Source organism: Lasioglossum baleicum, chromosome 2 (assembly GCF_051020765.1).
Source record: "Lasioglossum baleicum chromosome 2, iyLasBale1, whole genome shotgun sequence".
Classification (NCBI taxonomy): domain Eukaryota; kingdom Metazoa; phylum Arthropoda; class Insecta; order Hymenoptera; family Halictidae; genus Lasioglossum; species Lasioglossum baleicum.
In genome coordinates, this window is record NC_134930.1 from 9,795,012 (window position 1) to 9,822,725 (window position 27,714).

Sequence of the window (27,714 nt, forward strand, 5' to 3'; positions counted from 1 at the left end):
ATTAAATTAAAAATAAAGTTAGATAAACACTTGTCTCATTAAAATGTATTTATATTTACCGCTCATCACGTTGCGCGCAAGAACTAGCCAATCACAGACGTTTACAGCTGTCTTGACCAATAGGAACCTATTCGCGATTTAGTAGTAAGAAAGGATTATCGAAAGGGTCGATTCAAACATGGGAAATTCTTCGAAGCCACAAAATCATTGTTTTATTGTCCCAATTGACTGTTTAGTGTGATGAAACATTATAAAAGAATGTATGACAACGAAAGAGGCATAATAGAACGTAATAAATCACCGAGGAAGATGAGGTTTGTTTTCATAATCCGATGAAATTCGAGGATCGTACCCCACTCAACTGTCCTCCCACCTGGTCTCCTTCTTTTCGTCATAGTACTTAAGGCGGGAACCGTGGAAGAGTAAAAGGGCCTTTAATGTATCTTGGATCTCGCCGTCAGTCATTCGGAAACGGTTGATCGGTGCACGATGCACGTGCAACGGGTACCAGGTGTGCAATTAACACAACCCGATAATTGATACTAATAAACTTCACTTACGAAAACCGAAAGTGGCCCCCCATTTAAATAGGCACGGTGACAATTGCGTTTACACAGAGAGTGGAAACTGCGGGTCAAGCAAACACCAAGTGGTTGAAACATTTTCGCAAACGGAAGCTCACTTTTAACTGTACCGCGTGGTAAGTGTTGACTGCCAAATAGTCTTCCATTTGAATAAAATCCACTTTTAACTGCACCGCAAATTACGTGTTGACACTGTGTGTTCACCAACAAGTCGCATTTTATATATTGAAAAATATATACTACTCCGTTGCGAAAAATTATGTGACCATAATAACAGTTAGAGAACTGGCGGACCGGAAATTTGGTCAAGGCGAAATCTTGGATTATTCAAACAATACTACTGCATCTTCGTCCTGAATCATTAATTGGTGAAAAATATTTATCTAAAAAATTCCATTCAACAATAAGACTATCTGATCCTTAACAAACATAAAATAATGTACTTTATTCATACTTCTTTTTAAATACAAGAGAACCACGAAAAATTGATGTACATTATTTCTTGAATGTCGAAAGCATAGATCATTGATTGACAATATTTTCTGAAGTACTGTTTATATTTTTCGAATGGAATTGATTTGAAAGAAATTTTTATTTCCATTCTTGTACAAGAGAAAGTAAATGTTTTTAGTACGTTTTAGATTGCGAGTGTTGGGCGACGGGCGAGCCCACGCTACAAGTTACAATGTCGATAGACGATTGACAGAAAAAATCGCCTCCCCATAGATGTTGCAACAATTCTGGAACGGCAATAGAAATTCATTTTTCTCAAACCGTGAAACGAGTTCTATGAACGATTCGAGCTGTAACCATGAAACGACCGCGCTGTAGTTTCACCTGAAAGGGTTGCCGCGGATTCCGCGAGGTAATTTACCGATATTCAAGGAAACTATGTCTTAGCATCGAATCTAGGCGAGTCCGAGACACACCAGTCACGTTCCCCGAGTAATTACGGAGTTTAGCAACCTTAGCGATAGCCGCATTATTGCCATCTCCCCTTTTTCTTCTCAAATTTTGAAAATTTTCACTTTCCAAATCACAATTATTCCTCAAAATATTAATGATTCGGCTATTTTAAAAAAGTATTCGAGATGTTCAGAAGAATGATGCTCGATACTTCCGGTTTCTATTTCGATAAATGCAAATTTTCAAATCTTTATGAAACTTTCTAATTTCAACTGAAATTAGGGGAGGGTTATTAAGTCAACATTTGACCGATTTCGAATTTGTTTGCAAAATATGAATATTGTAAAAAGAAAAATTAATTTTCTGATATCGAAAACTGCAAAGAAACTTTTCTATTGCAGATTTTCCCGAGAAAACCACAGTTTCTAACATTTCTGCAACAATGTGCGATTATGCAAATAATTTCTGCTCCAAAATTCTACGAGACAAGCAGCTTTATATACAGGGTGACCCACGAATCGCGATCAGAAGAGATTACTCTGTTCGCGTGCTTATAGCAAATTAAAACAGCAATTTTTTTCAATTTTTTTTTATATGTTACGGTACTTAACTAATTCGTTTTGAAATCTTCTAAGGTAATACAAAGTGATAGGTGTATTAGCAAAAAATTGAAAGTGACTGAAAAAAGAGTTGGCGACCACTGTATTCGGGAAAGTTTACAGAATCTTTTGCTGTAAAGAACAATTCAATATCTTTTATAATAACATCACAATATTAGTTTAAAGTTGAAAAATATGTCTTTTTTTTAAACTCCATTTTCTCAAAAACTGGACGTATAGGAAAAAAATGAAAAACAGATTCGGAATCAGTGCGGAAAACTCTATAAGAATCGCATAGTGGGAATCGAAATACTTTTTTGCTGTTGGACAGAATCGAAGACTCGTGGTTCACCCTGTATATTGAACTCGGCACAATTAAAATTTTTACAAGAAATTCGTATCCGATATGAGAATGAATTTCATGAAAAATCTGAAAATCTAACTTTTCACAAGTGGTATATTGAGAAGTCGGTTTCTTAAATTTTGTCAAGAATGCAGACGTCCTTGAGATTCCACGGGACAGGTCTGTCATGCCAAAGAGCCCGCCTTTGCTTTGCGTGTCATTGTTTAATTCATTATTCTGGAGTTTATTTTTTCGAGCCGGTATTTTTTTGTGTGTTCAGGGAAAAAGATGAGCATATTACATGGCAAACACGTCTGGTCGTTCACGTGCTGCTACAGACAATGGAGAGGTATAATTCGAGCGATGGAGACTTTGGCCACGGAGATAGGGGAACAAGATTTGTCTCGATGCCGTCCTTACACCGAAATTCCTGGACCGAAGCCGATCCCGCTTTTGGGCAACACGTGGCGATTCATACCATTCATAGGTATATTCGCCATGATCCATTTCTTCACGCCTAAAACGTGGCGAGCACTTTCGTCTCGCGCCCTTCGTTTTTATTTTACTTAATGTCATTACACTTTGTTGTAACGCGTTCTGCATCGTTCTATGTACATACTTCATTTCTCCCGTCCACTTCATTCCACAACATACGCGGCCTTGAAGCCTTGAATTTATCTCTCTAACGTTTATCAATAAACATTTTATCGAGCAATAAGATTCTATCTTAAACTGGATTGGCAACTCTCCGATCGTTCCCTACTATGCAATTATGTTTCCTCATCAGCTGTTAAATTCTACCATTAGGTCAATTGAAATTTCATGTGAATCACTCGTAAAAAATTCAATCGAGTCTATCAAATGTTTTGCAATTATAGTTAAGCAATTCGTTTTCCCAAGTTTGATTCATTCTTCCGCCGAGGAATTAATTGCGTAACGTTGGAGATAGCGAGAGAGAATTCTTATTTTGCATATTCATCGTATAAAAGTGATTTAAAGTTGAATGACTTCTCCTACTAGTCTGAGTTTTGGATCTCTGTTCCAGGTGATTTTGAGATCCAGGCGGTGGACAAAGTTTCCAGACGATTGTACGAGGAGTATGGCGAAATTGTAAAAATGGAGGGACTTCTGGGCAGGCCGGACATGGTTTTCATTTACGACGCTAACGAAATCGAACGTATCTTCAGACAGGAGGAGAGAATGCCTTACAGGCCATCGATGCCTTCTCTCAACTATTACAAACACGTGCTGCGAAAGGATTTCTTCCGTGACAACGCTGGCGTAATCGCTGTGTAAGCTTTTAATCGGTGCACTATCGATCAATTCTAAATTGCCGAAGGAAACTCTGTTTTTACCAGATTAGATCGAATCACAGTCACGCACAGTGACTCCCGTTACGGACACTCTAACAAATTAGTTTACTACATGATTCGAAGAGATATATTTTCAAAAATTGCAATTGGTCGAAATTGTGGACAACTTGCAATTCTTCTAAAAAATTTTGTTCACATTGTGTAGCAAACCAATTGTTCCAACATCTCAAAAAAGCTCAGATCGTATGGTCCAGTGTTTAAAAAATTATCGTCTTTTTAAGAGTGTCCGAATATTAGTGGGAGTCACTGTATTCAACTTGTAGCAGACGCTAGCATGAAAAGCATAATGTCAGCGTACATTAAATTTCTCCATAAACGTCCACGTTACGTAGCCTGATGCACGTAAAAGTTTCAAGTTGTTTGCATGTCCCTAAATCGTCCACCCGAAAGTCTCGAAGTCACAGTCCCCTTGATTTATACTACAGCTATTGTGTACAGACGACTCTAGCTACTTCGATGCACCTGCTGCACGATCTTTTGTCAGGCGAACTTTCAGTATCGACTCGAACAGGTGAATGGCAGCCGCCGTTTGGGCCATAAACGGGCGGCTGAAACTGGCAGGTACGATTCCGAGTACCAAACCAATTACCTCTACCGGTTCCATTGGCTGCAAAAAAGAAACCAATATTTTTTGGAGTGTTCTGGAGAACTCGAAACAGAGAACCTTTACTTTCGCCATAGTTGAATGCTTCGCCTTCCTTATACAGGGTGAGGCGCCAGAAACAGGCCACCTGAATAGCTCGGCTGATATCGGTGTTAGGAAGAAATGCATCAGATGGAACTTGCTCGGTTTCGAGGGGGCATTGATCTGATGTTAGTAGTTTTTTTGTAGGTGGACGCGTAAGGGACATATGAAGGCCAACTTCATTTTTTTAAATGGAATGAGGTATTTTTTAATACGTCAATCGATGCAGCTGGACATTCGTTATAAAAAAGTACTAACCTATGTATGTCGAAAAGTTAGTAGTTCAGGAGATATTTCAATTTAAATAACTCTAAAATACCATTACTCTATCTCCTGAACTACTAACTTTTCGACATACATAGGTTAGTACTTTTTTGTAACGAATATCCAGCTGCATCGATTGATGTATTAAAAAATACCTCATTCCATTTAAAAAAATTAAGTTGACCTTCATATGCCCTTTACGCGTCCACCTACAAAAAAGCTACTAACATCTGATTAATGTCCCCTCGAAACCAAGCAAGTTCCATCTGATGGATTTCTTCGTAACACCAATAGCAGCCGAGTTATTCAGGTGGCCTGTTTCTGGCGCCTCACCTTATATAACAGATTAATAAATAGACAGCGGGTCATATGCATTTATGACAAAAATGAGTAGGTGCAATTTGAAACGGTAAAAATATTTATATTATTTTCAACCCATTAAACGTATTGAGAAAGAAAATCAATTTCAATTTGACTCCAGCTTGTTGCAATTCAGGAAGAAAATGTTTACTTTGCCTAAAGAGCCGCTGTCCATTAATAAATCACTGAAATTATTGACTCGCAAAAGCTTATTAGATCACTGCAACTCCCATCCGCAGGATTGTTCGTTTAGTGCATGCATCATTTAGTAAGCAAGCTTTTCAAATTAGTGTAACTTTATTTCCTCTATCAACTAGCATATCCAGTGTCAAATATTTCTTCTGTACAGGAAGTAGTTTATCGCACTCGTCGACAATTTATTTGCTCGCGAAGTCGGAGAGATATAATTAAATTTGCCGAACGAGTTTCGTGTGGCATAAATCGGTGATACATTAACTCGACGATTTCTCATGTTCTGGAGTTTCGTCAATGAGAACATTAATTCGATGTTAATTAATTTGATAGCGCCGGTTGCTTAACAATACTGACAGGTGCGTTGCAGCACTTCCGGGCCAGGTAGGTCAGTCGTAGGACGATTCGAATGATGTCGCCATTGCAATTACAAGAATGGCAAGTTCCGGAAGGATGTCAATTGCCTTTTTTCAATTTCGATAGTTCTAGCAATTATCCGAGAGCCGAAAACAGTGAAACAGTGTTTGGAGGTTCAAGTGTTCAAGGATAAGATATAACAGAAATCTGTACGAGGCACTGTACTCTCTCTTTGTAAATATTTGCATCTTCTATTTGAAAGATGATTATCTCCAGCACTGATAGACTGTGGTAGTTCAATTCAGTAGAATAATATGTTTGCGATCGGACACGCGTCCTCGCAGTTTAAAGATGTTTGCAGATTCCATTAGCTCTCGCGTAATAGCGAAATATTGACTTTGCACGGTGGTCACTCGGCTAACCCTCTTGCTCGGCAAACTCGTCGAATCGCAAATATTTGCGAGTGTCGTTGAACAGGCCGGACAACTCTGATATGATGAGACGCTACAACGAGATCCCGTTGTACTTTCATTTTTAGACACGCTTCGGCTGTGCTCGCTTTCTTTCTAATCTCGTGTTTGCTGTTTCTGTTCGAATTGACAGAAACCATTTATGTACTGCATTTGCGCGTATGCCATTTGCATACACCATTGCGATGTATAATAATTAGACTGCGGATTTTATGCATTTATGATAAAAATGGCTGTGCACAATTTAAAGCAGTAGTCATATTAAAAAGATTTATGGACATCAGTGTATCAGTTTCAATTTAATAAGATGATTAAATGATGAAACAATTTTTTATCTGGCACCTGTGCCTTGCAAATGATGTAAACATTTTTTATTTTGCATAAAGATCCGCAGTCTAATAATAATAAATCGACGGAGGAAGTTTGCGCAAATGCAATTCATTTTTACAGACCACAAGAAACAAACCAGAAAGAAATAAAGTCATCAGCGAAGAAATCAATGAATGGGTAAATAAAATTCGAACTTATATATATAATCAAACGAAATTCCACCTGAAAATGTAAATGATTTACCTCGCGACAATTTCCACAGAATTTTCTTCTGTTTTATTAGAATACTATACGTATAATGTCACGCATAATAAGTTCCTGTGGTCGATTGGCATAATCAGTGCACCGTGCAAAGAGAAATCAGGATCTAGTTATAAAATCGAAACATGAGACCACTGCATGATCGTATGTCTTCGCTAAGGGTGTATGTATATAGTATTTGTAATGCATGTATACATATACATATATCGTGAAAAGAAGGTCGTTGGCATGATGCACAATATTGCAGCCCTAGTTGTCATGCAGGAAGCGATAGCCTGCTAACTGGTGACGTAATCTTTCCTTTCATGCGAACCGCGTAAGCCGTCTGTGTAACGTATCGCTCACCCCCGTTTTGGCAGAACTCGTTTCATTTCTTTTTCTCCTGGAAGACTGCCAAAACTATTATAATTGACAGTTGCGCTAACATTTCAGGCCAATTAAAATTGAATTTCAAGTTTCCCATCTACTTATTTCACTTTTTAAAATTTTTGATCTTGTTTGCCTATTTCTCGCCGATTTTTTCGCGACAAGAATTTATTTTTTGCTAATTAGATTCTCATATTTTGTGCATAGTTATCCTTGCGTCTGCGAAGATTCTACTCCCTCTCCGACGATAATGATAATTTACGTGCGTTAGAATTAGAAAGCTTATTACTGCCGATTCTTGTGTTCATAGTTCAAGGCCCACTGTTTATACGACGGATTCGCCTGTTGGGTTGAAATGTCGAGACAAGTGGTGGTTTCTATTTTACCTCGCCTTTCATCGAACCATTATCGCTGATTCATTCAATTAAAACATGCATGCGATATTTTTCGATCCACTTGATACTTGCAACTCGATTTACAATTGTAGTATACAGGGTCTGTCCGGAAAGTAATGCGACCACATTTTTTTTTTTAAATCTATTGAACATATGAGTACAAACCTTTAAAATTTTTCAAAGTAGGATCCTTGGGCGTCGACACATTTTTTCCAGCGCGATTTCCATGCTTCGTATGCTCCCTGGAAGGCGTTATCTGGAGCCTCTCTCGTAGTACCCTCGTCGCAGCTTCGTCGAGCACTTCCAACCAAAACTTTTCCGTAGATTACGGGGAAAACAGTAAACGGTACTTCTTAGTTGGATCACAACACTTCCTCAACCCCCGTACAGTCCTGACTTGTTCTCCCGCAGACTTCTTGTTTCCAAAAATTAAAAATGTGCTAAACGGATGCCATTTTGAAAGCGTGGAACGCGTCAAAGAGGCTGTGACGAGGGTACTATTATAAGTTCCAAAAAACGCCATCCAGGGAGCATACGAAGCATGGAAATCGCGCTGGAAAAACTGTGTCGACGCCCAAGGATCCTACTTTGAAGAAATTTAAAGGTTTGTACCCATATGTTTAATAGATTTTTTTTTAAAAAATGTGGTTGTATTACTTTCTAGACAGACCCTGTATAACTGAATTATTTAAATTGCTTGAGCGTACTTCCCCGAAACAGCAGTTAAGGGGTGCCAGATTTTTCTAACGAAAGTGTTTGGTTGTCAGACATGGCGAGGACTGGTACAACTTCCGAAGCAAGGTGCAACAGGTGATGCTGCAACCGCGGACTGCAAGAATGTATATTTCTTCCATCGAGGAGGCGAGTTTAGCATTCCTTCAAAGGTTCGCCGACAAACTGTCCCGTGTCTCAAACATTGATCAACACTTCTTAACATTTCCCAATCCCTTTCTCAATCATCGATTCGTCACTGAATCACAATCTCTCTTTCACGTGTTTTCAGAATCTCAGCGATACGGGACGCGAACGATGAGGTGCCCGACGATTTTCTCAACGAGATTCACAAATGGTCCCTCGAGTGTGAGTAGAAAGCGATATATGTCGCAATACGAATCGTTTATGATCGTTAGAATCTATCGATGGGATCTCTGAAATTTTTCTCTGCTCACAAATTCACCTACTTGCACAGACGAACACTTGAAGATGATAGTTATACTGCAGGATTTGATATTCGTACACTTTTTAAAAACGAATAATTTTTTCAAAATTCGACCCAACAGCTTGAATTTTTTTTGAAACGTTAGAGGGATTAGTTTGCTAACTAATGTGTGAATCATTGTTTAAAAATTGTTACTGGTCGCAATTGCGAAGGAAGAAGTAAAGGTCGCGATGTTAGAGTCACCACTAAAAATTGCTATACCATTATTCAAAATAGTACGGTTTAGCTTATTAAACACGTTGGAATCTAATAATTACTAAACATTTAAGTATCGTATAACGTGTTCCGTGTTATATCAATTGTATCATATCCTTAAAATAAAAAACAACATTTAGAATGGAATTATTCTAGGTCGGAAGAATGTTTAATTATTCGCTCCGATTTAAAATTTAAGCCTTGTAGTATCTGTTTCGAGAACAACATAAATCTACATTAATTTCAGCTATCTATGTATATCGACTGGTCCTCAATCTTTTTCATAACCGGATTTCACGGTGATTTGAAAGTGACGGAACAGGTGTACCACAATAAATCAAGTCTTGAATTTTTATATCTTTTTGACTGTGTGTCACTTTCAATTTAACGAGCAAAAAAGATGCCGGGGATTCGTGTCCTCGCCTCAGGCAAAGTCCCAAACCTAAGGACTATAAATAGCATGAATCAATTGCTGAAAAATTCTCTTTTTAGCCATAGCACGTGTAGCATTGGACGTTCGACTGGGTTGCATGGATGACAACGCGAATGCTGAAACCCAAAGGTTAATAGACGCTGTCTGCACGTTCTTCGTCAACGTGGGGATACTTGAATTGAAGATACCGTTCTGGAAACTGTTCAACACACCGACGTGGATACAATACGTGAAAGCCTTGGACACCATCGTCGAGTAAATTCAATTTCATTGAAATATATACAATATATAATAAAGAGAAAGAAAAAAACATGAATCTGCATGTCTAAATACGATAATTAATTTTGCAGCACAACTTCAAAGTACGCCGCAGCCGCGCTTGCAAGGATACAGCAAGCAAAGGATAACGACAAAGAGCCTTCTTTATTGGAAAGGGTATTGGCTCTTGAGAATGATACTAAACTGGCCACTATTCTCTCACTGGACCTGTTTCTGGTTGGGATTGACACTGTTGGTATTATATGTCACCACTACAAAACTAGTGACGGATCGATAATTATATTTAACGACGTGCTTACCATAGACATCGAATTCTGTGGCGTCGGTGCTTTATCAGCTGGCCCTGCATCCGGATAAGCAAGATTTGGCATATAATGAAGTGTGCAGTATGCTACCGAGCAAGGATATGCAGCTCGAAGGGAAACACTTGGATCACTTGAAGTACCTGAAGGCCTGCATCAAAGAAACCCTAAGGTTTGAGCATTTGGACCAGGCATGTTCAATTCGTAGCTCGATCGGAGATCCCCACTTCTGGGGGTATTCCTTGAGAATTCCTCCGATCGAGCTACTCATTGAACATGCCTGATTTAGTTAGACAAATTGTTTATTACCAGACAGCGACTTTTATGCATTTATGGCAGAGATTCCTGGGCAGAATTTCAAAGAGGATTTAAGAGTGGAAAGCAGTTGTGTTCGTTCGAAGTTTCTATAAATCAATTCAAATAATGAATTACATAATAAACGTTGTCATGATTTTCTTATTGGTTACTACAGAATGTATCCGGTCGTTATCGGGAATGGACGCTGCATGACCAAGGACACCGTTATTAGCGGATACCAAGTGCCTAAAGGAGTAAGAAACAATTCTTTCCGCAAACATAAAATAAATTCTTCAAAAAAATATACATGTTCGCTTAAACAAATCAAATCTCTAGTCCACTGGAGACTCGAACAGTGATGATAACATAATTCAGGTTTTAGTGAGAGAAACACAATGTAATTAAAAGCAACACAACAATTATTAAACGACGAATACGCGAGGAGGTTTCTCCTCAATTAACGACCTTGTCTATGCAATTAGGTCCAAGTGGTTTTCCAGCATTACGTGATAAGCAATCTCGACAAGTACTTTCCGCGAAGCAGTGAATTCCTTCCGGAGCGATGGTTACAAGCTGATGGTGTTCGTCATAGTTTCGCATCGCTTCCGTTCGGTTATGGGAGAAGGATGTGTTTGGGACGACGATTTGCCGAATTAGAAATGCTGGTGGTCATTAGCAAGGTAATTATACCTATCATCCAATGCTGAAAAAATTTAAATCAATTAATAAATCATGGAAAATCGAACATCTCTTCGAACATCTTCGAACATCTTCTATTAAAAAAAAAATGAAGGTGATCTTGAAATCTCCGAAAATCCTTCACCTACAAAAAAAACTCTTTATACTTACAAAAAATTTTGGTTAACACTTTCCGTGCCGAGCCGTTTCTGCTTGATTTTTCATTCAGTCCATTTGCTTTGTTCTGTACTGCATTCTTTATAATACCTCGTTCTTTTGATGGAAAGTAGAGGAAAGGGAAAAGGAGTTGGTGAAGAGGGGAACCGAATTTCGGAGTTTTATTACAGTGTATACTCGTTAAGTACAGTTCCTGTTAGCATGCTCGATGGTCACGGTAAATGCTCAGGAACAATAAACCGAGAATTTGCCGTTTAATACCGGGGACGATTAGGCTTGTTTAGGTGCCTTAACACGTTCGTCGCCCAGCGTGAATTGGCAGTTTCTCACGGGGCTCAAATCCGATAGTCGAAGCGAAAGAACGTAAACAGAGAAACAGAGTGATTAGCTCTAGCACTATTTTTCTTTCTTACATAGAAATGAATTTACTATAATTTACAAACACACAGAAATTGGCAGAAAGCCACAGTAATATCGAACAAAGTCACGCAGCTAACAATCAGAACAATTGAAACTACGACAATTGTACAAGAGAAACTTCTTCCGTCATTACGAAGTCGGTTGTACTCGCTTTCTAGTTCTTTGCCCTAAGAAATTTCACTTCACGTTCCTCCGCCGTTTTCCAGAACCCCATTAATCATTTAGGTCACCGTGGACGAGAACAGATATAATTGAGAGGAGAAGAATGGCGAGAGAGCGTGAAGGGAATGGCTGGCACGTTCGTCAATTACGTTTCATGGGTTTTTTACGTTACGATGCTTTGTAACAAAAAATGTAATGTTTATTTGGTAGAACAGAGCTATATACACGGTGTATCAATTTTTTCGGTGTTTACCTATCGCGGTACCATCGATACAAAAATATTCATGAATTTTCACATTGTATTTTGTTCATTCAGCTTTCAATGAACGAATATTAAAAAGAAGAGCGCATATAACAAATTTTTGTAATTAAAAAATACATCGTGTTATTCGTTTAGTTAATTATTGGATTATTTAATTTTGCAAGTGAGAAAAGAGCTGCTTTTTAATCAAATTGAACATATGCGTCCTTCTTTAAGTATATCTTCATGTTCGATTGTTGTAAAATTGTTCTTGTTCCAGATTCTCCAGCGTTACAAGATTGAATATCATTACGAGAAGCTGGATTACTATATCAACCCTATGTACACGCCCAAAGGACCCCTAAACTTGAAGTTCATCGACAGATAGACCGCTTCGAGGAAGCAGCGAACCATAAATCCGTTATTTCTAGATTGGGGATCTCTTCGGCTATACATTTTTGCGTATGCGTTCGCGGTCTAGTTATTTATTTTGGTATATGTACAAAAATAAAAAAAGAAAACCAGTAGCAAGGCGACTTTACACATTCGACGATCTTATTCATATACGATTCTTATTCATTATCTTCGTATCACCTTGAACTTCAGTTCACCATCAGGAGCGTACATGAACGTGATTTTGTATTTGAGAGGTTCGTGGTGGTACTCCAATTTGTAAGAGCGTATCAACTGAAACATAATTGTTTCAGAAATATAAATCGACAGAATTAGTCGGATTCATTAAAGACTATCAATTAATTTTTCATTTTAGATGACAGCATTTATGTTTGTCTACCTTGGCAAGTAGCACCTGCATCTCCAAATCGGCGAACCTTCTACCTAAACACATGCGAGCACCATGACCATAGGGCAAAGATGCAAAAGGGTGTAATTCCTCTTTCGTAGATTCCTCAATCCACCTCATAGGCCTAAACGTTTTAGCATCTTTCACGTATTCTTCCATATTTCCTGTTACGACTGTTGGGAATACCACTTGTATCTGCGATTAGAGTTATGGGATATTTTACGACATCCTCAGGGAAAACGTTTATCAAAAGAACTATCTTTAAACACATGCACTACTTACTCCCTTCGGCACTTTGTAGCCGCAGATTACAGTGTCATTTTGCAGTGTCCTGCCGTTTCCGATGACTGTGGAATACACTCTGAAATGTCACGTTGTTTATTATACAGGTGAGAGCATAACTGTGTCACGCGCACTATAAATCAAAGTAACTTTTTTATGAATGGACAGTAAAGATGGAAGTTATAGGCCGAAACTCATAAAAAATTGCAATTCTTACCACTTTTGGTCGTTTATAATTTGTAAACCAATCTGAAATGTTCGGTATTGGCCCAGCTAAAAAAGTTAAAAATTCAACTTTTAGTATTTTTTCAACAATTCCGACCAATTGCAATTTTTGAAAAAATTTCTTTTCACATCCTTTAGAAAACTAATTGCTCTAGCTTCCTAAAAAAGTTCAAATCGTATAGTACAATATTAAAAAAGTTATCGTCTTCCTTAGAGCGATCTTAAACTTTTGTCCGCTACTGTATTTATTAGACGTCACTTACTAAACTAATTCTTCTAGCCTTACAGAGAAAATGAAGTCGTTTGGTCCGTTCATAAAAAAGTTATTCCGATTTAAAGTGTGTGCGAACAGTTATGCTCCTAACTGTACTTCCAACAATTTATCTGCTGACAATCTTTTCATACAGAGAGCGTTCCAATATCGTTATAGTGAAGTTTACCTAAAAACCTCGCGTATGAAGGATTTCATGTAGACAGCCTGATCAAGATGTTTCGTGGTAAGAGGAACAGATGGATCGGGAAGAATTTTAACGAGTTCCTCGTAGATCTTTTCCTGTTCCTCCGGCCTCGTTGCTAACTGGTATAGTATAGAACAGACAGCCATAGAGATCTACAACATCGTAAAACGAATAAGTACTTGCTTATCGTCTTACTATTTCATTCATCGAAAATTATTGTCAATGTCGTTGCGGATGCTATTCATCTACGTACAGTGTCTATTCCAACCAGAATCAAATCCAACGCAAGGATGTAAGCCATTTTGGGGTCGGTCTCTTTGGCTAGGATCCTCTCCATCAAGGATAAGTCAGAGTCGTTGACAGCCTGCTTGGTCTTCAACCTCTCCATCGCAGCGTCGATGTACTTCATGCATACCCTGGGAAGATCCGCAATCTAGTAATGTCGTGTGTACTCCAGTATGCAAGCACAGTTTTACTCACTCCTTGAAGTAATCCATGTTGCGTACGTATCTTGTCCAGAGACGAGAAGGCAAATACCTCCAGAAGGGAGCTTTCAGCTCAAGCACTGCTACGTTCCTCAGAGCAAACTTTGCCGCGTCGATGATCTTCTGAGGCTCCGAGTCTGGAGTCAGCGTACTCCCCAGACAGCCTAATCTGACGTCGAGAGCCACTCGACCGATACCTACACATTGTTCTTCATATTTGTATATGATATTTTGATATGGGGGGTGATTCTGGGAAACTCGGACAAGTTACTGTTCGATTTTAACACATTACCGACCGGTGATTACTGCATAATTTTAAAAATTTGTGGTATGTACATGGCTAAACACTTTCTAATGGAATCTTCAATAGCAACAGCAATTTTCGTTGTGAACTAACAAGTCATCCTCAATAACGTCATCTAACAGTTTCATTTAAGATTGCAATGTAAAAGAAAATTTCTATGATTTCTCTTTTGGTACAACACAACTATTTCAAAGCCTATTAATAGGTTTCCGGTAGGTAAAGTGTTAAGTAAAAATTGAAAGCAATGATATTAAATGTTTCATCTACTTTTTGTAGCTTTAAGCGTGCAAACTAAATTCGAAAAATAGACAACATTTTCCGATAGACCTAATAATGTGTTTCAATTGCTATTCAGACGTATACCAACATTCTAGAGCCCATTTGTGGATCTCGTTGTCAAAGTCGCCAGGAAGTTCTCCATCCTCTGCTTTAATCTCTTCAATTCTGAAACAAATTGTTCATACTTCTAATCATGTCTCTAATCACGATCGAGTGTGTGATGTAAAAATGTTATTATAATTCTTAAATGTTGTTGAAAGATAAAGGAGAAGTTAGTCTTGTCGAATAATTTATAACGTCAATCTTTTCGTCCGTCAGGTGAAACTTTCGGGATTTGGACGAGCCAAGGCTGTCGATTGCGATAGTATGGACCTCGGAACGTAAGGTCAACCCGAAATTACCTTTTTATAAAATCGACGGTGACCACTTCAATGGGCGTGATGTACTTTCGAACAGTATGCGGTTGTAGAACTGGTTTCTGCACGCGTGTACGAAATTCGCGCCAAGGTTCTCCGTGTCTGGAACAAGCAAATATTTTATTATGCCATCTCCGGTCTAACTCATGCTCGTTAACCGGACGTTCTCGCGAGTTGTTTGAGGGCCAAGGGGAACCGCGCGCGTGATCCAACGGATACCACTTCGAACTTTAGTTTGTTCTCGATGCAGTCATGCGGTGATTGCAAGAACGTAATGCAGAAACCGTGTTCCGTTGAGAATATCTTATCACCTTGGCATTAAGGCGTTATATGTATTAGTTGGCAACAAAGTGGAATCCTTCACGAGAATGCAATTCTAGAAGATCCGGCTGAACGCAGCGGATTTTTATGCAAAATAAACATTTTCTACCAGCATCGCAACAAAGTGGAGTGAAATAGAAATTGATTTTCCTTCGAAATATGTTTGACAGGTTTAAAACAATATAACAGTAATTTTCAATTCTTCCAATACTCATTTTTGCCATAAATCCATAAAATCCTTAGCACTCGAATGGTGGCTCTGAGGCGTCACTAACAATGATCACTCAATTACATTAATAAATGTGTAAAATTTGAAAAAGGGAATGGAAAAATTCTAACTAGGAAGAAATATTTAATTTTCGAGTTAAAATAGCTCTAGGTCAATCCTTGATATTTAAAGAAAGGTCGGGATGCCTCAAGATCGACCACTCGCGCGATAAAAAGATAATATTCAATTGTACGTACACTCCGACAACGCCAGGCAGATTTCCAAAGAAATCCTTGCGGACGACGCTTTTGTATCGCACCAAACACGGCATTGATGGTCTGAAAGGCGTCGGACCTTCCTGTCTGTAGATCTTTTCGATCTCGTCGGCATCGTAGACAAACAATAGATCCGGCCTGCCAATCAATCCACTCAGACGACAAATGATTCCATATTCATCGTGGAACATTTGCGACACTTTCGCCATGTCCGAAATTTGGTATTGACCGATTACCGGAAACAGTCTCCAGGTGTTCCCGAGGATCGGGATCGGTTTCGGTCCCGGGATCTCATAGTATGGCCTCGCCTGGATCGAGCTATCATGATCCAGGCTGCATATCCTCGTCGAGGTCACCGTTCCCGCACCTAAACGCACAATGGCCATGCATTGGACACGCGTTGAATGCTTGATTAAGTTTCAGCGAACTTCTTTTTACCTGTACAAAGACTTCGTCGAGTTGCATCCCGTGCTCGCAGAAATTGGCATTTCAGGATGAACTGCAGTCGCCGGCTCATTCTGCGAAGCGTGAAAAAGATGTCCTTCGAGATTTATAAAAAACAAACTTTTAATATACGGTTGTTAGAAGTTAATCGTTCAAGTATTTTTAATCGACAATTTCGGTCAGAGAGGCATCCACGGACCATGTTCTTTTAGGCAGCATTCCGAAAACCAGCTTTACATAAATTTACATACACGCTGACAATTTTTTTCCCTCGATTGCACACGTGCCGCGAAATTCTTTGCTTCTTTCGGTGAAGGTTCGATTTCGTCCGGTTATCGATACACGGTCAGCCATCGGAATTTTATGTACGTGTGCCAAATATCAAGTATTGCGAGCAAAACTTCAAAAACGTTCAAACATCAAGCAATTTAAGCAAACCGTGGAAAATTTTTTATTTGATTGCAATTGGGACGAGAATTATTAAAAGAGGAGGTTACAATTGGCGCTAACAATTTTGAAAATACAAGACAACTTCAATTTCCCATCGTCTCGTTCGAAGAATTGCAGGCAACATTTCAATGCAATTCGTGCAGTTACACTCCATAACACCCCGAGCCCCAACGCATTCAAACTTTCACCGTACAGAGCGGTGCAATTGGGCCCAATTGGTAACCTGGATGCGCAATCAGACTCCAGAATTCCACCCTTACCTGTAAACCATCGAGGGGCCCGTGTTCGTCGATCCGAATCCCCTTTGTCCGCTGTCCCGTTACGTTCTTTTCGCTTCGCCGTGGTTAATGATCGTAAATCGGGCCCGATCGCATTACCATCCTAATCTCTTGGGCCTGTAGACGCGGATCCGGGAGTTTTTAGCACCTGTCCAGGGACGCGAGATCGAACCAGGTCGCGAAAATTGTGATATATTCTACTAACGATCTTCCTCTCGTTGACAAGCGCACTTCGCGCGAGACTCGACGTCAAATGGGACCACTGGATCTGGCCCCGCGTCCAGCCCTCCCCTCCACACACGCGATTGATCCCCCACCAAGTGGGTAACGGTCCGAATTCCGGAATCCGCTACACGGAAGAACATCCCGGACGACCACTTTCACGCCCTCCCTTTCACTCCAACTCTAATTTCCACTCCACTTTCTGCATTAACGCGACCGACATCGATTTTCCCGATCGTGGGACCCCCTTTTTCCAACTTCTCTTCTCGTTTAACCCCCATTCTCGTTTTTATTCAGGTACCGCACTCCTAAGTCGCCCTTTTACAAGTCAATTTTTCACCCTTTCGCAAATCAATTTCACCATTGAGCATTCAGACCTATGTATAATTTAATCTAAATAAATAAATCAATAAGATTAATTTCATATATTCTTAATGGGTGAAATTGATTTGCAAAAGGGTGAAATTATTTTGGCAAAAACCTATAAAGTTTTTAGCGTCAGAATCTGCCCCTTTTCGAAGATTTTCTCTGTATGAAATACTCGGATGTATTTTGCTCGCATGATCCTCCAGTTACGCGAGCACAATGAGCTCGAGTGTGCGTCTATGATAAATCGTATGCACGGTAAAATAATGATATCTCGGTCACAGTGACACACTGTGGTTACCGTCGACCGTCCCGCGTTTAGGGAGCGTTTCACGTTGATTGAAACGGCAACTCGGATGGAAACAATCGTGTAATACGGCAAGGAAAGGTCAGACGGACAGGTGGACGCTTCCGAGGATTTATCTTCAATGTCGCCGGTCGTTTCGAGGTCGGATTATCGAGCTAGATGGACCGACTGTCTCGAAAAGAAATATTGGAAAATTGAAGAAATTTGGAAAACACTGGATACAAAACCAGGGTAGTAAGGTCACTGAGCCCCATCATCGAAAAAAACGCAAAAGAAAAATTTGTTTAAATTTTTCGACATTATAAAGTTGATTTTCGAGGTTGAAAAAATTATTTTGTAATAGCTCAATCCTTTCCGAATAAAACAAAAAAAAATTTAGCTCAATCGGACAAACAGTTCTTGAGATAAAAATTCGTAAGTGAGGCCCGTTTTCGCCGAAATGGACAAAAATTGAAAACTTTGAAGGCCTGCCATTTCTAAAAAAATTCGAAACCGGCAAAATGATGACTTAAACCTCCCCTAATTTCACATGGACTACAACATATTTCATTTAGAACAAAATCGGCGATGGTGCCTGCAAAAAGTGACCGATTCAGCATGGAATGACCCTGTTGCAATTTCTACCATCTTCAACTCTTAGCACTCGAGTGGTGACTCAGAATCACCACTAAAAATTGCTGTACCATTATTCAAAATATTGTTTGAACAGTGTTGAAGTAAATACATGGTTGTGCGATGATAAACGATCTGTGTGCGAAGATCGTGTATTTTCGATTTGTATTTTGTAATAAGGAGAAGACAAGAATAAAGAACAGATTATGTACTCGACTTTGAGTCACTTTGTTGCTTCCTTTCCCATAACGAATAGACTGCGAATTTTTATGCGTTCATGAAAAATTTTTATAATGCCAAGCAGACCTATTAAAAATTAAATGTTAAATGATAAAAATATAAGAAGTGATATTTTTATTTTATTTTAGCTGCAAGGGACATTTTCTTAGTCGAAAGAAATATCGCTACTTTATTTCAATTTTAGGGGAATCGAGCGGAAAAATAAATAAATATATTATAAATTATATAATACACATATATTTTCTGCCGTTTTCATCGATCTCCAATTATGGTCTATAGAAGTATCTTTTTGTCAACCATTGTGGATTACTATGAAACGATAATCTTAACTCGAAGATTGCATCGAGTCTATTTTTGCGAGCTGTGACAACAAATGTTGTCTGTGCAATCGATAATCCAGCATCGCGAACAGTTGTTTAACAATCTTCTCGCGAGTCGAATTGCTAATTACTTGTTTACCAAAGAAACCCGTGGCATGATCGAACGCAATGAATAAATAATTGCTGCTCGTTCCGCATACTTGCGCAAAAATACTAAATCAAAGCCCGCGAAATGATTGCACGACCGGCTTCGTTTTACCTTTTCTACCGCTTGATCGGTACAACATTTAACCGAATGAAAGTTTCAACACATTGAAAATTGAAAAATTGACGCAAAGTGTTGCTGGAATCGAGGTACACATTTTTTATTTTCCATGAAGATCCGCAGTCTATGTAGTTACCAAACGGTTAACGCGAGCTCATTTTCTCTTCAGGACTCGAAAAACGAAGTAGATCGTTTATGTACACTAACAGTCGACCTCTATGGTATTTATCGTTCGACAGGGAATTAGTATTACTGTATCAAGCGGGCAGAAACGTCGCGGCAAATCTGCGTCGTTGACAAATTACCAAAACAACAGGCGGACACGTGAAATCGGAGTGAAACGAACTCGCTAAATGTGAACAGAATAATTTGAAGAATAAAGAAGAATAGGAATAACTATTAGAAATGGCTGTAAAAATTAGAGATCGTCATTTCAAATCAACTTCGAATATCCTCAGCGAAGTTGGAAGCGATAACATGGCGGGTAGAATACGAAACATCCCAGAAGATCGCTACAGAACTTACACTTTCACAGACTTTCAACAGGAAAACCGAAAATTCGCGAAGAAACACGAGCCAAAGAAATCGCAGAATCTTCTGAGAAAGCTTCTAGCATCTTTGGAGAAGAAAAACGAAGCCTGTAAAGCCGACGATGAATTTGTCACCGAATACTACAGAAAAAACGATTACTCAAACCCTAATTCTGATTTTTTGAGCGGAAGATTACAACGAAATTGTCGATTTTCTGGTCCAAAGTCCAGTGAAACATTTTTGGTTAATCGTTGCCGACCTGATTTAGTTTCCAAAAAACTGCCGGTTATCGATGATAGGGGAAATGAGGAATTTTTGTTTGAAGAAAAATCGTTGCAAAGACATAGCGTGGATTTTGCGAATTCGAGACGATTGAGGAAAAGTACGAACGATTTGAACAGGTGCACTTTGGAGAAGATATTTACAGATACAGATTGTAAACAGGAGATTGGTGTAAAGGACTCGAGAGAGAAGCACGATCGGAAGAGGTCTTTTAAAGATTTATTGGTATCCATGATGAAGTGGAAGAAGTCGAACCGGAAGCAGAAACCACGGAAATATGTGTCCTGTGATCATTTGGTGGATAACTCGCAGATTTTCGACAAGGAGAATGTTAAACAATTGTCTAGGGCTTCTTCTTTGAACACTGTTACGCTCGAGGATTGCGAGGGAGGAACCATAATCCAGGTAAAGTGGGGAAATTTTGTGTGTTATGTAGGACATGGTTTCTGGTAACCGGGAAAAAATAAAAGTATAATAACTTTATTGATCTCTACAGCTTTATTATTTTCATTTTAAACGAGGTCGCAGTCGTTCGTTTAACATGTTATTACGTTTATAGGTCAAGACACGGAAAACAACGATACACCCTATGTCCGGTGGGAAAAGGAACGAACAGCTTTTGGAGGTTCTCGCAAGGAATAAGGAGAGTCAGCGAACTTTCGCGATGACTGGAAGCGTGGAGAACCTCGTCAAGCCTTCCGCAATTAAAGACATAGCGAAACGTCTTTCCCAGCCTCCAGATAACTCACGGAATAACGACAGAATAACTGCCCGTTGGAAATAATTATTAACGAAAGGGGAACGGTACTGAAACGAAACTGTCATTACTAGACCGTAGATTCCATGAATCTGTACTAAATATTCTGACTAAAACACGACGCGCATATGTAGACGTAAAAATAGCAAAAAGAGTTCGGGAGAATTTATAACTATTTAGGCTTTAGTTTCCTTTGGAAGTCGATAGATCTGTTCACTGTTAATAAAATTCTTGTTTGATTGCATTACTCGAAAATTAACTCATCATATAACCTATATGTATATTTGTGCAGGATGTATAAAAAGTAATATCATCCGTCGTAGGGGTGAATCTACACCTCTGGACTGTTGAAGTTGTTGCAAAATTTGATTGTGTAGAATTATAAAAGCCTATTACTGCAATCCACACGACCGCGACCGTGTCGATGAGACAGCCATGATCGCGTGCGTGCCTCAAAGCAACAAGTGATCCTACCCATTCGAATCTTAAATTTGAAGTTGCAAAATGTGATAAATACCTTGTATTCGTTGTTACACATAAGAATATCAATCCTACACTATAAAATACTAATGTCAAGTATAGGTACTTACAGAATCAGGTTTTTTCAGAATCTTTTGTTCCTCCGTCGGATCAAGTGGACACTGCCATGTTCGCGAATAAGTCTTATTAACGATAAAGCACAGAACACCACACTTTTACACAATTACTGGGCATTACACAACACACTTCCCGAAATCGTGACAGCGAACGGGAAGAACTTACTCCGACCACGATCAAAATAGTACTGTTGTCACCATTGTCACCTCGGTTTTTTATGAGTGGGGGGTGGATTTAGGCGGGCAAATGTTGCGTTTGCTAATTAGATGAGGGTGTGTCGGAACTGTCGGAAGGATTTTAGGTTGAGAAGTGGGGGAAATGTCAAAGACCATTCCTTTTGGCATTGTTTACGGTTATCAATGACGTGATTTATGAGGGTAGCCCGCTCGTTGCTTCGGTGGGTCCATCACACGTGTTGTCCATCTGTTGGGGTTGAAGATTCGCATCAATTCGCATGCGTTTTTTCCTTGCTATGTCGTCCTTTACAGGTATATCGCCTAGTCCGCTGGAGGAACGATGATGCACGGTAACATTTTATAATACAGAATTAATATTCTTATAACAATGGATATAAGGTGTTCTTTCATATTTTGCAACTTCTTTATGATCCGAAGGGGCAGGGAGACAATGACGTTGTACGGCCAGTGCTGTGATATGGTGCAGCATTTCACGCGCATGCGCGGCGATTCCAGCCGATAAAATGGGGTACCTTGAGCACCCCGCGGAATTTTAAAAAATTGCTATGAAAAATGAATGTATAATATGTGTATTTGTGTATATTTTGTAACTCGTGGGACACGTCCTGGAGTCTTTTTACCCGCAACAGATTGTTTCGGTACGAATGTCCCTTTTTCCGTTTGCCTTGAGGCACACACACGATTATGTTCATGTTCTGTCTCATCGACACGGTCGCGGTTGTGTGGACGTATAATTCTACACAATCAAATTTTGCAACAATTTCAATAGCTTATGTCACAATAACTATTTGTTTACGACATGCGGCTTCTTTCAAACTTTTTCTTTTCTGGATGAGTGGAAGGTGTTGATGTGAAAAGCAATTTTAACAACAATTTTCTTTGTTGTGAACAATTTTGCGGCAAGTTTCTTTTACATAATGTTCACCGATCCAGAGGTGTGGATTCACCCCTAGAACGGATGACCATTACTTTTTATGCACGGATCTTGAAAATTAGACACGTCATTTACATATATTTTCACAATAATTACACTTTTTTAAATTGGACCGCCATAACCTATATATTTGTACAGCTCCTGTAAATTCGATTGTTTCATAACCTATTTACACCTATTTATATTACACAGTTCTTGAAAATTCTTTAACGTATCATTTAAATTATGTCTCTAGAGAAATGTTGATGCAAAAAAGACGATAAAATCTGTGAAAATCAAGAACAAGAAAAAAGTGAATATTTGTTGAACAATGGTATTGTTACTGGTACTATCAATGGCAATGTTGAGAACCACTGCTCAGGCCAGGTATTCCCGTTCCCGCAGCGACGACTAGTTTCGTGAAAACATTCGATTCGATGATCGACCGTGCGGACTGGTGCGGGCTGGTGCGGGCCGTGCATGCGACCACATGCGACATAGTGTTGAAATAGATACATATCAAAACTTGTCAGGATTTATCAGGGTTAACCTTCGGTGGCGCGTATCACAGTGTTGTGTCGTTACGCACGAGACCCCGACGAATTATGCAGGAGTTTCCGTACGTGCTGTCAGAGTATGAGGAAATCAATTCTCTCCTGTACAAGCCTATCAATTCAACCCAACGGATCAAGGTACTTTACTCAATTATCAAGCTATCCTTACATAATAAACAAGAATGGATTACGGCCGCGCGACAGTCACAATACACCTGTGACGCCTTTATCGATTAATTCTCTGTTGTTCCATTGTTATCGCGTGTATTTACACCAGTACACCCCATCCACGGTTCACTGTCAGTCGGCTTGTCAAGTTCGAATGAACTTATCGTTCGATTGTTCCGAGAACCGGAGAAAATAGTTTCGTTTCTCCTTTGCCTGCGAATATGAATGTTCTAATAATGACAGGAAATGTTAAAAATATTCAACCCTTTCATAACCTGACAATAAACCGTATGCTCTCTTAATTCGCAGTACACATGTTTCAACACGTCCTCCAACTATATCATCCTGGGCTCGACCAGCGGCAGCATCTACCTGTTTTCGAGAAAGCCATGTTCCTTTCTGCAACTAATACCGCTATCGGTAAATTGGTTCTTAAAGTCTGTCACCGACTTAGCATCGCGCATGAACAACACTGGACTAACATCAATGTACTCATTCCTATCGAATATAATAATGTAAATGCAGGGACATTGGTCTGGTGTCGTTAGTGCAGTGCTATTAAGTGAGCGATGGCAATGGTATTGTAAAGTATAACAACTTTACAATACCACACTAACTTTTATTTGCTTTACTATGAAAGGAGGGAGCTGTCTCTCGAGTTCTGATATCACCTGATGAGAGAACGATTGCATTAGCCACTGCACGTGGAGCGGTTTGTCTAGTATCGTTGAAGCCCACGCCGAAATTAATAGCGGTATCGACAGAGCACATAAACGAGCAGATTAACAGCCTCTGTTGGAACGACAGCAGCTCCGAATTGTATGCAGGGGATTGGAATGGTAAAATCTCAGTTATGGTATTGTCAATTTTTAAGGTGAGTAATACATTCAATCTACATGTCTGTAAACACATAAACAACTGTGTTACTGATAGAATAAAAATGATTCCAGGTTAACGGCATGTTTCAAACACCAGCGTGCGCCCTGATGGATCTTGATTCAGCCATTGTGCAACTCAGTTTCTCTTCACCTTTGTTATTAGCATCGACTTTGACTCGTTGCTACATTTGCGATACTGTACAAGAACAGTATAAACAGGTGGGGAACAAGGCTCGCAACGGGGAATTCGGTGCCTGTTTCTATAAGACGTATTCTAAAGAAGATACCAGCGCACTGGCTGCTCAAAAAGAGGAGAAGCTGACCAACAGAAAGCGCACCTTCAGTTTCATTCCCGAGGGCAACAGCAACGTGCAGGAGGAGAACTTTCCACAGATATTTTGCGCTCGACCAGGCTCCAGACTGTGGGAAGTGTCTGCGAATGGGGTGGTGATGAAGACTCATCAGTTCAAAGAGGCTCTAGCCATTCCGCCTGTGACGATATGCAAACCTAATCCTAGAAAGTCCACATACCAGAAGCAAATGGAGCAGACGACCTGGACACCGCAGTCCGTCAACTTCACACATTTATTCGTTACCGCGAAGAAATATTTATTTTCGTACACTTCCAGAGGCCTATACATACTCGACCCGGTGACCGCGACCGTGATACTGTGGAACAACGAATTTTCGAACATAACCATGGCGGAAACTGTTGAGAATAAGATATATTTGATGACGACCAACGGGGAGTTTCACTGTTTGACTCTGTCCTTCTTAGACTCTTTAATATTGCGCTTGTACAATACGAAAAGCTACTACGAATGCTTAGAGTTATGTCTGATGCACAAAGTACAACTGAAGAAGCTGGTGAGCAACTTGGAGATCGGCAAGGTGTGCGACGTGGAGAACAGATTGCAGATGCTCAGGGACGACGAGCTGTCAACGTTGCTGCACCCTCTGACAAATCTTCTAGAGTCTAATACAAAGGCTAGCCCCAAGAAATTAGACTCGGGGATTGTCGTAGTCAATTCTGGAAACTCCAATGAGGAGGAGACTTTCAGGTCCAAGTCTGCGTCTCGTTGCTCCAAGATTGAATCGAAGGAAGAGACTAATGAGATCAACAGACCTGAAGACGCTAACTGTAACACAGCGTACGAGGAAAATAATGTTGAAGAGGTACTGGAGGAGTTAGATCCGAACAGAAGTGCGATGCAGAAAATACAAGCAGACTTGGAAGCTGTGAACGCTTTAATTGGGAATATTAGACAGTCCATGAGTGAAGGGGAGTTAGAAAATATAATATCAGACATTGATTGGAGAATGAACGTGATCAAAGATTTTTACGAGACGCTAACCGACCTGAAGAGCTTCCTATACGAAATATTGAGGAGCGCGGAGCTGTATTACTTCAACACTCTGTTAGAGAACATCTCGATGCAGCTGCTTCAGACGACAGATAATACGCACATTGTGAAACAGATAACGAAAGCCTTTGTCAACATGAACGCTCACAGCTGCAGAAGATGTACCTGCGGTAGTCCATACTCGATCGACGAGTTAGCCGAACCAAAGTTCCTGGGGGTTGGCATGGCCCTTCTCAAAAAGTTTGCGAACGAGAACCAAGAACAGTATGTCAATTTTTGCAACAGTGTACCTTACATGTGGAGAGAGTATTTGCCAGTGTGCGTGGAGCAGAATGGTGTGCTGATGAGTGATTCGCTGCGCCAGTGCCTTCAAATCAGAGACACTGTTGCACTGTCCATGCTTCTGCCATTGTTGGATGGAAAACTGTGGAGTGTTTTAGCGACACAGGTAAAACAAACTGAGGAGGGACAGTGTCTGTTCTGCGGCAAGTATATTAAGCATGGAAATAACGATGCGTTAGAGTCAATAGAGTGGAGCGCTGTGATACATGAAATCATAAAGAAACAGGGACCTGATCTTGCCATGGCACTACTAGTTAAGTTAGAGAAGGCTGTTCCAAACATTTCTATCGATAAAAGGTAATATTTAATTATATGGTATGAGCGACTCGACCAATTATTTTTTAACAATTCGATCGTGAAATGTAACTGCTATGAATTGTTGTAGCGTGTTCCAGTCACTGGTATTTACGAAAATCTTGTACCAGCATGGAATGAAGCGCACGATTAACTTCAATAAGAACAGTCTCGACTCGTCCGAGTATAACACAATGTGCTCGGCAAAGGTACTCGACTATTCAACGAGAAAAATACAAATTTAATAGTCTCTCATATCTGTAGAGAATTTTAGGATAATAATAATTGCATTCCGTAGGTTCGAGACGATATGGTGGAAGTCCTTGAGAAAGATCTAGGTAGACCTATTGGCAAGAATATTTTTGGCAACGGGGCACACCACTGGGGAATACACTATCAGAACAAGTTCTCGACGTGTCCGTGCTGCACCCTGTCTCTGCAAACGCCGGTTTTGTTAGGTAACAATGGAATCGCGATATTCGGTTGCGGTCATGCTTACCACGTGAACTGTATGATCGAGAAGAAGCTAACGACGTGTAATCTGCATTCTTAAATGTATATATGCATACTTGACGAAAATAAAAGGAGTCTCATAAACAGAACGTTTGAATGTGTTAGGTGATCGTTTTGTAACGATCTTGTGAAATGTTGCTCATCTAGTCACGAAGATTATAGAAGACTTTTTGATACGTGATTTCGTAAGACAATTCAAAAACAAGAAGAGTAGCTTGGTAAGCGTTCGTACAAATTTATTGTCTCTGTACAAGTCTCCCTCTCTCGCAGGACAAACTTAATAAATAATTGCCCGAGTTTATTGTGATACGACTAAATGAACTCTTTGGTAAAATACTAAACAATATAAAATTACGCTTCGAATAAATATATATATATACATATATATATATACAGATACATACATTCTTCGAGATAAATTATAATGTTGATGTTGAATTATTGATACTTCTAACTACCGTTGAGAATCAAGATTAATTTTATAGATTAAACGTTTCTCGGTATCCGTTATATGTATATAGTTTTGCTATGTACACCTTAGATTTATTTTAATATCGTTTAGAAAAATAATATTCACGCTATCTCTCTCTCTCTCTTCCTTAGTAATCATGTACAGAATTTGTACCGTTCAACTACAATACTTAATATATGTATATTAATTAAACAATGAAATTCTAGTTTCAATTGAACACTTACCTTACTTCATAGATCTTATTGCACGGTTTAACAAAATTTATACAGAATGAGGCATTCGATCCTGTACTGGATGGAAAAGTAATCGTTGATCCTTTCAAAGGACTCGATCGATACGAATACTCAATTTACGGGGAATAATTCAAAACGGAAAATAATAAAATACGATCAAGCGTCAGTTGTG

At 39.5% G+C, this 27,714-nt stretch overlaps 4 protein-coding genes across 8 annotated transcripts; 3 read left to right on the plus strand and 1 right to left on the minus strand.

Annotated features, from left to right (window-relative positions):
* Window positions 1–169: 169 nt before the first annotated feature.
* Window positions 170–12,419, plus strand: LOC143215829 (putative cytochrome P450 301a1, mitochondrial). Of its 3 annotated transcripts, XM_076438394.1 has the most exons (13): window positions 170–700; window positions 1,226–1,449; window positions 2,713–2,919; window positions 3,478–3,724; window positions 6,584–6,640; window positions 8,253–8,369; window positions 8,489–8,565; window positions 9,392–9,587; window positions 9,683–9,842; window positions 9,916–10,085; window positions 10,386–10,464; window positions 10,693–10,890; window positions 12,169–12,419. In XM_076438394.1, exons 3-13 carry the CDS (start codon window positions 2,721–2,723, stop codon window positions 12,274–12,276), a joined length of 1,608 nt encoding a protein of 535 aa, XP_076294509.1. In that variant the 5' UTR covers window positions 170–700; window positions 1,226–1,449; window positions 2,713–2,720; the 3' UTR covers window positions 12,277–12,419. The 3 variants fall into 3 exon arrangements, with proteins under 3 accessions (XP_076294509.1, XP_076294499.1, XP_076294515.1); XM_076438384.1 differs by lacking the exon at window positions 1,226–1,449; XM_076438400.1 differs by lacking the exons at window positions 1,226–1,449; window positions 6,584–6,640.
* Window positions 12,387–22,694, minus strand: Cyp301a1 (Probable cytochrome P450 301a1, mitochondrial). Of its 3 annotated transcripts, none has more exons than XM_076438413.1 (12): window positions 21,608–22,694; window positions 17,098–17,730; window positions 16,382–16,461; window positions 15,926–16,310; window positions 15,125–15,241; window positions 14,812–14,888; window positions 14,136–14,337; window positions 13,909–14,071; window positions 13,638–13,807; window positions 12,973–13,051; window positions 12,682–12,885; window positions 12,387–12,575 (listed from the first exon to the last, which is right to left on the minus strand). In XM_076438413.1, exons 2-12 carry the CDS (start codon window positions 17,106–17,108, stop codon window positions 12,468–12,470), a joined length of 1,596 nt encoding a protein of 531 aa, XP_076294528.1. In that variant the 5' UTR covers window positions 17,109–17,730; window positions 21,608–22,694; the 3' UTR covers window positions 12,387–12,467. The 3 variants fall into 3 exon arrangements, with proteins under 3 accessions (XP_076294528.1, XP_076294534.1, XP_076294543.1); XM_076438419.1 differs by having other exon boundaries at window positions 16,382–16,484; XM_076438428.1 differs by lacking the exon at window positions 17,098–17,730.
* LOC143215894 (uncharacterized) lies at window positions 19,370–21,350 on the plus strand. Its single transcript, XM_076438492.1, has 3 exons — window positions 19,370–19,536; window positions 19,617–20,665; window positions 20,820–21,350. The coding sequence occupies exons 2-3, from the start codon at window positions 19,853–19,855 to the stop codon at window positions 21,042–21,044; spliced, it is 1,038 nt and encodes a 345-aa protein (XP_076294607.1). The 5' UTR covers window positions 19,370–19,536; window positions 19,617–19,852; the 3' UTR covers window positions 21,045–21,350.
* Window positions 22,544–26,926, plus strand: Pink (WD40 repeat domain-containing protein pink). The gene is made up of 7 exons (XM_076438124.1): window positions 22,544–22,710; window positions 22,981–23,416; window positions 23,756–23,866; window positions 24,087–24,320; window positions 24,397–26,327; window positions 26,416–26,533; window positions 26,623–26,926. The coding sequence occupies exons 2-7, from the start codon at window positions 23,330–23,332 to the stop codon at window positions 26,875–26,877; spliced, it is 2,736 nt and encodes a 911-aa protein (XP_076294239.1). The 5' UTR covers window positions 22,544–22,710; window positions 22,981–23,329; the 3' UTR covers window positions 26,878–26,926.
* Window positions 26,927–27,714: the final 788 nt, after the last annotated feature.

What these genes read in the sequence shown, in the direction of transcription:
- LOC143215829 (XM_076438394.1), top strand. Translation starts at nt 2,721, where the DNA reads ATGAGCATATTACATGGCAAACACGTCTGGTCGTTCACGTGCTGCTAC. An exon ending in GCGAAGAAATCAATGAATGG is followed by an intron (nt 6,641 to 8,252) that starts GTAAATAAAATT and finishes TTTGGTTGTCAG; the next exon opens with ACATGGCGAGGACTGGTACA. An exon ending in GCCTTGGACACCATCGTCGA is followed by an intron (nt 9,588 to 9,682) that starts GTAAATTCAATT and finishes TTAATTTTGCAG; the next exon opens with CACAACTTCAAAGTACGCCG.
- Cyp301a1 (XM_076438413.1), bottom strand. An exon ending in ACCGTCGATTTTATAAAAAG is followed by an intron (nt 14,889 to 15,124) that starts GTAATTTCGGGT and finishes AATTTGTTTCAG; the next exon opens with AATTGAAGAGATTAAAGCAG. An exon ending in GCTACAAAGTGCCGAAGGGA is followed by an intron (nt 12,886 to 12,972) that starts GTAAGTAGTGCA and finishes CTCTAATCGCAG; the next exon opens with ATACAAGTGGTATTCCCAAC.
- LOC143215894 (XM_076438492.1), top strand. Translation starts at nt 19,853, where the DNA reads ATGGCTGTAAAAATTAGAGATCGTCATTTCAAATCAACTTCGAATATC. An exon ending in AGGGAGGAACCATAATCCAG is followed by an intron (nt 20,666 to 20,819) that starts GTAAAGTGGGGA and finishes TTACGTTTATAG; the next exon opens with GTCAAGACACGGAAAACAAC.
- Pink (XM_076438124.1), top strand. Translation starts at nt 23,330, where the DNA reads ATGCAGGAGTTTCCGTACGTGCTGTCAGAGTATGAGGAAATCAATTCT. An exon ending in ATTCAACCCAACGGATCAAG is followed by an intron (nt 23,417 to 23,755) that starts GTACTTTACTCA and finishes CTTAATTCGCAG; the next exon opens with TACACATGTTTCAACACGTC. An exon ending in TGGTATTGTCAATTTTTAAG is followed by an intron (nt 24,321 to 24,396) that starts GTGAGTAATACA and finishes AAATGATTCCAG; the next exon opens with GTTAACGGCATGTTTCAAAC.